This window comes from Triticum urartu, chromosome 7, assembly GCF_003073215.2.
Source record: "Triticum urartu cultivar G1812 chromosome 7, Tu2.1, whole genome shotgun sequence".
Classification (NCBI taxonomy): domain Eukaryota; kingdom Viridiplantae; phylum Streptophyta; class Magnoliopsida; order Poales; family Poaceae; genus Triticum; species Triticum urartu.
Genome location: NC_053028.1, coordinates 186,480,637 through 186,490,124, shown reverse-complemented (window position 1 = coordinate 186,490,124; position 9,488 = coordinate 186,480,637). Strand labels below are relative to the sequence as shown.

At 45.8% G+C, this 9,488-nt stretch overlaps 1 protein-coding gene across 2 annotated transcripts; it reads left to right on the top strand.

The window, feature by feature from the left end:
- Positions 1–583: 583 nt before the first annotated feature.
- LOC125519665 (serine/threonine-protein phosphatase 4 regulatory subunit 2-A-like) lies at positions 584–7,300 on the top strand. Of its 2 annotated transcripts, none has more exons than XM_048684395.1 (8): positions 584–778; positions 1,304–1,851; positions 3,094–3,174; positions 3,561–3,609; positions 3,734–3,842; positions 6,033–6,085; positions 6,223–6,285; positions 6,465–7,300. In XM_048684395.1, exons 2-8 carry the CDS (start codon positions 1,322–1,324, stop codon positions 6,816–6,818), a joined length of 1,239 nt encoding a protein of 412 aa, XP_048540352.1. In that variant the 5' UTR covers positions 584–778; positions 1,304–1,321; the 3' UTR covers positions 6,819–7,300. The 2 variants fall into 2 exon arrangements, with proteins under 2 accessions (XP_048540352.1, XP_048540354.1); XM_048684397.1 differs by having other exon boundaries at positions 612–771.
- The last annotated feature ends 2,188 nt before the right edge of the window (positions 7,301–9,488 follow it).

Sequence of the window (9,488 nt, the reverse complement as noted above, 5' to 3'; positions counted from 1 at the left end):
TGCCAGATCCAGTCGTCTCGTGCTGCTCCTCGGCGCACTGCTGCGTCCAAGACGACCCCGTCTTGCTCCTCCCGACGGTGAAGACGGCCTCCACCAGGCTTAGAGGCGACGCCGGCCACTAACAACCTCACCGTCCCAATCGGTCTTATCACAAGTATTTAATTGGAGTCACCTGCGAAAAGCAATTAAACGCGCGTATCTGCTAACCGCATTCACCGATAGAAATGTAGGTCAGCTTAAATCGGGCATGCATGGGTGCTGCGTGATTAAGCCAACATAATTGATTTGCATCGCTCCACAGTCCACACGATTGCATGCAACCTCGTTCATTCCATGTTTTTTTAATCACTCCGCGATTAGCTACAAATGAAAATAGCCCGATAAAAAAGTCACCCCTTCGTGCCCGCGTGGCCCAAGGAGTCTCGGCCAGGTTGGTCTGAGGAGTAGCAGCCCGATTACGTTGGGCTTGATTGTAAAAGACGGGAGGCTACGCAGGGCAGGTATGCTCACGGTATCTGGGACGTTGAAAAGCCTAATCTAACGGCTGCAGACGTCAAATCGCTGTGGAAAGCCGTAGGTGGCTAATTACTGTTTTGTAATAGTTCGATCCTGATTCCACCCAACCTTCTCTCGTCCTGATCCACCCTAGCCAGGTTGCCAGCCAGGCAGGCCCCTCGCGCAGCCGGCCTCCCACTCGCCGCTCCTCAGGCCGCCGCACGGAGCTCGCCCCGCCCGGCCACCATTCCGCCACCACCGCCGCAGGAAAGCGAGGTCCTAGGTGCGCCCCTCCTTCCCCCCCCCCCCCCCCCCCCCCCCCCCCCCCCCCCCCTCCCGCACTCCTTGGCTCTCGCTTCTCCCGGCTTTCGGGTTCCGCGGAGCCCTCCCTTGCTGGTTTGGATCGGGAGCGTGCTTGTTGCTGCGTCTGTTGATTGGGCATGGGGAGGCTCGAGTCCCGGATATTGCGTGGGTGCTGGTTCGGTGCCGTCCCATTGCCTCGATGCGGTCGTCCGTTCCGTGATTTGGCCGTGATTGGTGGTGGTACATGCTGTTGGGACGCGGATACGTCGTGGCCATGAGCTAGCTAGGGTTGGGGGCGCAGGGGAGCTAGCATGTGGCTGTAGCGCTAAGATGAATCTTTATTTCGAGATGGGGAAGGGGTGCTTCCATGGGAGATGCGGGGAAGATGACGAGACTGCCACTGCCTACGTTAGCTAGGATGTGGAAAGATTAGTGATGTTTAAGGGAATCAGGACGATGTGGTGAATAGCTGAATTTCTTGTCTAAGAATTGTTGCCTTTTGCAGTTGTCGGAAGAGTTGGGAATGGAGGGTGCGGCGACGGAGAACTCGACGATGCCCAGGGTGGCTCCGGAGGCGGCTGACCATGCAGGTCAGGCCGTCGAGGGCTCGACGGTGCCCATGGTGGTGCCAGAGGCGTCTGTTGACGCAGAGCAGGATATCGAGCGCTCTTCAGTGCCCATGGTGGTGCCGGAGGCGGCTGTCCAAGCGGACCAGCATGTCGAGGGCTTGACAGCGCCTGTGGTGGTACCAGAGGCAGCTGTCAACGCAGACCAGCATGTCGAGGGCTCGACAGTTCCTATGGTGGTGCCAGAGGCAGCTGTCAATGCAGACCAGCGTGTTGAGGGCTCGACAGTGCCTATGGTGGTTCCAGAGGAGGCGGTCGACGCAGAACCGCGTGTTGGCGCCGTGGCAGCACCCATGGTGATGATTGAAGCAGATGTAGATGCAGATCAGCGTGCTGATGGCGTGGCAGCACCCATGGTGATGACTGAAGCAGCTGCTGACGCGGATCATCCTATCAAGGATGCGACCACCCAGGACAGGAAGCACGGGTAATCCATTCAAATTTGTGTGGCCGCTGTGGTTCTGTAGATCTAGCTTTAATTATTGTCCTTTTCCTTTTCACTAGAAGCTTTCAATGATTGTTAGGTAGTGAAGCTTATCTGTGCATGCATGGGTACTTGGGTAGAGACATAGAGTACAGAGGATAAAGATGCCCATGTTACCTGGACAATAGTTGGTTATCACTGAGGGATGTGTGACGCGTGGCTATTGCTGCATTGGTTGCTTGTATGAGTTTGAAGTGAGGCCAGGTAGATGCTTGTGCATACCAGCTAACCTGAATGCAAGTAAAGTTAAAGAATGGTGAAATAAGAATCCAACAACCATTGTGCTGACGCACATTTTTCCGTCCATTAAACACACAATCACTTCTTTTCTCTTGCAGACTCGCACTATCACATCACCCCATGGCTATGCATTTTCTTTGGGGTCATTCTCACTTTCTTTTCTGTATGGTTTGCATTCAAATGTTTATCCAACCCTGTATTTCCCTAGAATTTGTAGTTTGTTTAGATCTATTACATCACTACATTGTGGTTGCTTTCATTTCCCATGCCATATCAATACTGTATTGGCGATGTTGTATATTCATTGTGATCGCTGTCAACTTGTTGCTGAGTTGGTGATATGCTTGAATAGAACCAAGTTCGTAATTTCATATTGCTTCTGATTTCAACAAACATAGAAATTGCATTAAATGTTTATGAGTGCAGAGATGTGTACATCTTCTTTTCTTCGAGGAACCATCTATAGGCATTTTCTCTCACCTCACTCACGCGGGAGGTGGGAGAGTGTTCACTTATATCAAGACAGATTGTATGTGTGAGTAAAATATGAGCACTCACCCATACAAGTATAGATGGTTCACACTAATGCATATTCAGTGCATTTCAAATATAGAAATAAAAATCTGTTTGGACACAAGATAACAGAACAAGCAAGTACACACCTTCCCCTTTCATGTTCTCACACTCGGTCTGCATCGGGTTAAGTTTATTTAACTATTCAGTGATATATTCGGCCTTCAAAATTCATGCTATGACTGTAAGATGGGATTTTTTTTCTTGCAACACATACATATACTCTTATCTTAAACTCATTGACTTAAAATTGCAGTAAGTAACATAGCTAGACATTTTGATATTTCAACTTGTTAATATTTAAATACACAATTTGCTGAATCCAGTTTTTTTATTTGGTTCTAAACATTCGAAAAATGTATTTCATTATAGGGATGATGACGGAGCTGTCAATGTTACTCCTGAGGAAATGAGAGCCATCATCGAAGTTATAGCTGAGACGGGGAAGTTCTGGTATAATACTGGATTCATTGCTCCCTAGATTCCAATCCCTGATGAATTTACATACTTTAAATCTTACTTAGAGGTTCTTGAATGTCGCAAGCAACTTCATGCTTCATATTTGTGTTCGAGGTCTGCAATTTGTAATTCAGTTTTCTTCCTCATGTGTTTTCTCTTTGGATAAAATGTGTTTCATTGGGTTAATAGCTATCATTTGAAAAGAAGTAACCCCCTTAGTGCTACTTTTAGTAGTTTTATTCTTCTAGGTGAACCAAACTTTAGGTTGATTTAGCTGTTCACGTGTTATTTTCAAGAGAGATGGTCAGGGGCATTTGGACAAAATTACTATAGTGGGATTACTTCTACTCTTGGCCTTGGGATTAACTTCCGTCTTACAGGCACGACTGGAGTTTTCTCAAGAGATTGCTGTCTCTCCAATTGATGCAGGTATGGGGAGGTATGCCATCAAAAAGTTTCACATTGTTTCTAGATCGTTGTATTGGCTATGTTCATCAGATTATAGTAGCTTTACTTATTTTCTGAACTGATTTCCATCATTTCACACATCAAGGTCTTGGGTGAATATTCTGAGGCTCAAATGGCAATCCAAGAGGACGGGCAGCAACAGAATTCCTTATTTAGAGAGACGCACTCAGAGCTGTTTAGCCAGCTCAATGATGGTACTGTTATGAATCTTCAGTTTTCTCAGTTTCTACCAAAGATAATTTGTCTCGAGTCTTAATTTGCTGCTGTTCCGATGTTAAAGTTTTAACAAAATTCTCTATATTATATGATACGTATATGTAATTCTCAAACCCTTATAATCTCATATGGTCCCAGACTCCTAGTGTCCTCTCACTAAGTTCAGCTTATTAAATTCAGTATGGTTCACAATCCAGGCGCAATTCATGTTGACCTTTAAGAATATGAACTGGACTCTTTTATGTCATTTCAGTCCAGGCACAAATATGAGAGAATTCCTTATTTGACCCTTTCTTAAAATTTGCTTCCCTTTTTGGCCCTCAAAAATATATTTTTCTCTTTTTGACACTTAAATTTTGTTTTGTTCCCTTCATGACACTTCTGTCAGTTTTGACCACCAACACCGTGAAGTGCAACATGAAAGGTCGTTTTTACCCCTGCTTTAGCTCATTGGTAAAAAGAATCTCCAACGCATCTTCTCTCTCGACTATGGTGTGGTAATTGTACGAGGCAAACGGCGGCGGCGCGAGGCTGAGAGAGTGATGGTGCGATATATCGGAGTGCAAGACCGATGCTGTTGCTGCGGATTGACGGCGGACGGCGGCCTGTGCAGCGCGGCGTCGGGCGGCCATGGAGCAAAGGTGGAGGAGGGTCATGGCGGGGCAGCGGCCTTGGGCCATACGGTATCGGCGTCGGGCGGCCATGCAGGGGCGACGGAGGAGGGCCACAGACCTGCAGCAGCCATAGACGGCCATGGTAGCGCAGCGGAGAAGGGTCGTGCGTTCTCGGCCTCGACGGCCATGGTGGCGCAGTGGCGGAGAAGGGTCTTCATGCTCGTCGTCGTGCATGTTTTTAGCGTTAGGGCATGCAACGCGTGTGCTTCCGTGTGCGTGTGTGATGTGTGCTAGTCTGTGTGCTGCCGCGTGTCGTGAGTTTGTGATGTGTGCTTGTGTGTGTTGCAGCTCGCGCTGGGTGTGTGTGCTGCCGCTCGCGCAGGGTGCGTGTGCTAGCTACTGTTGTATTTTAGTTTGTGTGGGTGTGTGACGCGACAAGACGAGCTGCTCACCTGTGTATTCTGGGAGCCGAGTTCTTGACGTAGAGACATCAGGGAGCAGCGCCGAACGCGGACTCTGTCTTGGCGGCCGCTGGCCACGCCGAGGGATCCGAAGATGTGATATATGAACTCGAGCATGATTTGATTCATATCCGTTACGCGGTGGTAAAATTGTAGATTTTTTTTTCATTTGCTCATGTAGTCAAGACAGAACATATCACATTACCACTGCTTTTGACTTGTAAAATAATTTTGGTCACATAATACACCAGGGGTAAAACGGTATTTTCACGTTAGACGTAACATTGTGAAGTGCCAAAACTGAAGGAAGTGTCATGAAGGGAACAAAATGAAAATTGAGTGTCAAAAAGGGAAAAATATATTTTTGAGGGCCAAAAGGGAAGCAAATTTTAAGAAAGGGCCAAATAAGGAATTCTCTCCACAAATATACTGCTGGACATCTACTTCTAAGAACATGAATAAGAGAGCATGTTTGGAAAATTTCAGTTATGTTACTGAAATTGTTGGCGTGTTGTTTCAGAAATCCCTGACATGTTTTTCTATCTTATATTTGGAATTATGTCGTGTGGTTAAAATAAGGGCAGCATTAGATGGGTTTTGAATTGCTTGTGGGTATGTCACTTTGCTAGAGTTCAATTGTATGTTTTTTCCACTGGACACCTAGACTCGGTTTGGTCTCAGTGTGATGTGTTTATTTTCAAAGCTGATGTGGACAAACTACTCTAGCTGTTCTTTGGCTAATCATATTTAGGTTAAAATAAATTCTTTGGCAGTTCTTTGGCCTACCCCAACTTGTTTGGGACTAATGGCTTTGTTGTTTGTTTTATTGTTTCAGATATAACTTTATTTTGTGTTAAAAAAAAATAGCTAGCCTTAGAAGTGGATCTCCAAAATGTCCTAGTGTGATTCTACTGAGATTTGCACACTCAAAACAACCATAATGGAGCCTTAGAAGTGGATCTCCACTTGAATTCATAGAAGACCTTGCAGATTTGTTGGTTCAACCTCAATATAGATGTTAAGAGGTGATATCTGATGTACTTCCTGTGGACCATGCCATATCTGTGATCATTTTGTTTGCACATTTCTGCAGCTCTCTTGAGGTTTGAAGAGGGTCCTCCGTTTACACTTCAAAGGCTTTGTGAGGTGATGTATTTTCCCTTTGAATCTGCTTCTAAAGTTTCTATTAGCGATCTGTAGTTACTCGCAGAAGGTTATACCTTCATTCTGTGTTGCATTGGTGTTGCTTCAAAACGAGTCTTACACTAGTTCTGTGTTGACAGATTTTGTTGGATCCAAAAGGAACATACACAAAATTGTCGAAGCTTGCTTTGGCCTTGGAGAAGGTTTGCTAACTGAACTTTTACCATCATTTTGTATCTAGTTCTTTGCTCTGTTACCCTGTGCTGTCTTGACTTGTCCATTTATTGAGCCGTTGCTTGAAATAGCAGCTAGTAGGTTAAATGCAGTTCTTTGTAAAATGAAATTGATCGTTTTTACCAATTTTAAGCTCTCTTATTTGCAGAACCTCCTAGTCACGTCTACCATAACTAAGTGTACTGAACCCTACCCTACTGCTCATGGGCCAAATTCAGAAGGACCAGTGATCACAGAAAACACAGGTTCTGTTGATGTAGAGCCTGAAAGGCCGGCAGAGCATCCTGCTGCAGTGCCCAATGGAACACAGTATGCAGGAGGTGATGGTGATGAAGAGATGGCTGACGCAGAAGCGGAGGGGCTGCCTGGTAGCCATGATGTCGAGATGCAGGAGGAGAAGCCTGATCAAATTCCAGATGTTAACCCTGACGCCAACTCAGTTACTGCAGTTGCTTGTGAAACAGTTAATGCCAGTGAAAAAGCTCCAGATTCACAAAGTTGAGCTCACTCACAGCGAAGGCCAGAAGACCTAGTGCAGCTCTCTTTAACAATCCAGCTATTGTGACATCTCTGTGCCTAGCTGATTATGCTATGTGGTTCTCCCATGAATCGCGCCCATAGACAATATGATTAGGGGGTCGTGCTTTATGCTTTAAAGTTGTAGTGAGCCGTCGAAGATGGAAATGGTTATCTTGACCATGGTTGAGATGAATGAAATTCTCTGAGGAAAAATGTACTCAAAATGGCGATGGCACATTCTCCTTGGTTGTCACCTGAAAGTATGTGGACTTCTTCACTTCACTTCCAGGTGCCAAAAGTTATGATGTACCCAAGGTTAGTCAAATTGGATATTTGGCTATCCTTTTTTGCAATTTGTACTGTAGTGAACTTGTGCATCATTAGAAAGTGACATCTTTCCTGCCCCATTTTTACTGTGAAGCAATTAACCTGGGCTGCGTATTGACCTTCTAGTGTTTCTTAGCACACCCCACTGTCATCTGCGGTTGTTTATGAGTGCACGCCACCGTATTCGTGCTTTTCTGTCGATGCAAGCTTTGTGTATTAGTAATGTTTGTGCTGCTGTCTCATGTTGACAGTAGCGTTTGTGTTAAACTGACGATGTGACACTAACCAGGATTTTGTTATCGTCCCATGATGACACAAGAAGCTCTTGGACTTGTGTCGATCTTGAATTGGTTCATATGCTGGGTGTCTCAAATCACGATAGATCACCAGCGTCTTAATTTCGAAGGTTGAATGGCGATGCATTTCTTTGATGCGTTTCAGTCACTGGATTAGTAAGAGAGTACGATTATAAGGTGTTCTACGATTTTTGCAAATGAAAAACACTTGTTCCATGGATTATTTTGTGTCTGAGTTCTATTGGCAACTCTTGTATTTTTTTATTTGTTTTGCGAAATACTCTTGTTTTCTACAATGTCATATATTCACCATTCTTTCATCGGTAAATGATATTTATCCTAGCACCTTATGAGAATCATGTACTATGTAGGATAATTTAACCGTCTGCTGGTGCCTTGCGTGATCATTATCCTTGAAAGTAATACAAATATATTGCCCTGTCCAGATTGCTTGGATTTATATAATGGATTTCTTTTCATGTTATAAGTCAGTAGTAGAAACGCAGAAAACCATATTACGATTGGTTAATTATTATACCCTCTTTCCCTTTGGTGTGCTGCGAGGTGCCATGAAGGATAGGGCACTCGGTACTCAACTCGATCGTTGAATGGTGGCATCGTACGTGTCGATGTATGTATGGTATTCCGGCAATGCTACATGATGTGCTTGAATGCCGTCGCTGTCAGCAAAACTATATCCTCTTTCTTGTCTGCTCTTATCAATCTCACGCAATGTGGCCAAAGTTCAGGAGCCTATGTGCTTAGAGCATCTCCACTCGTTGGCACCCCCAGGAGGCATTTCTTCCGCCGCTTGGGGGGCTGCCGGCGAAAATTTTAGCATGGGGGCGCAAATTTTTCCACTCGTTGCACCCCAGGAGCAGTGTTGAGGTTCAAGTAGGCAGCGGCATTTCGTCGAGCAGGTCACGGCCGACGTCGTGGCGGCCCTCGCGGTCGAGCACACGGGCGTTGGTGGAGAAGCTTGAGGAGACGGGAAGTCCGTGGAAGTGCTCGCGCCGCGCCGCCTTGCCGTGACGCCGCCCGACGAGCTCGCCTGTGGCGAGCGCCACGTACACCAGGGCCCTACTCGCGGCGCAATCCCGTCGTTTGGAGAGGAGGTGTAAGTGCATCTAGTGCCACCCCTAGTTGATTTTGAAGTATTGACGATAAACCTGGTTGAAGGACTAATGTGTTTGTGAGAATTGCAGGATAACACAGGTAGAAGTCCCTCATTGATTCGATTTACCTACCGGAGATGACCCCTAAAAATGTATGAAGACATTAAAGACAAGGTGGTATGTGAATGTATTCACATTGAAGACTATGACAAGAGAAGACATTTTGTGAAGACTATGAAGCGCGAAGACTTAGTTGTTTTGTTGTTTCATTTTCTTCTTTGTTGAGTCATAGGAACCACCGTACTGTTAAGTGGGGTCCAAGTGAACCAGTCAGAATGACTGAAATGATGCTTAACCAAAATCCTATGTCTTCGAGCGAAGACAATGAGAGCAAATCTTATCCAGAGCTGAATAAGTCAGCTTTGCTTGTAGCTCAAGTAAAGTTGCCGTGTGTGTTTGAAATTTGACCGTTGAAACACGTGTCAGTTCCTTAGTGACCCAGGGTCATTTCGGACAAATCAGGTCGGGTTGCCTAGTGGCTATAAATAGCCCACCCCCTACACCATAAATTGGTTGGCTGCTCAGAGTTAGTGTACGGCTTCTGTCTTTGAGAGCAACCCACCTCGAATCCTTTGAGAGAGAATTCATTGCGAGGACAAAGCCCTAAACACCCAGAGCCAAAGAGTGTTAGGCATCACTAAAGTCTTCCTGTCTGTGTGATCTGAAGACTTATTACACTTGAGGACTGTGAATTCTCCAACCGGTTAGGCGTCGCGTTCTGAACATCCAAGAGTCATTGTGGATCGCCGGTGAACGAAGTCTGTGAAGGTTTGGAAGTCTACCTTGAAGACTTACCAGAGTGATTGGGCGAGGACTGGGTGTCCTTAGCTCAAGGGGAATAAGGTGAAGACGCGG

What these genes read in the sequence shown, in the direction of transcription:
- LOC125519665 (XM_048684395.1), top strand. Translation starts at nt 1,322, where the DNA reads ATGGAGGGTGCGGCGACGGAGAACTCGACGATGCCCAGGGTGGCTCCG. An exon ending in TGTCTCTCCAATTGATGCAG is followed by an intron (nt 3,610 to 3,733) that starts GTATGGGGAGGT and finishes TCACACATCAAG; the next exon opens with GTCTTGGGTGAATATTCTGA. An exon ending in TTGCTTTGGCCTTGGAGAAG is followed by an intron (nt 6,286 to 6,464) that starts GTTTGCTAACTG and finishes TCTTATTTGCAG; the next exon opens with AACCTCCTAGTCACGTCTAC.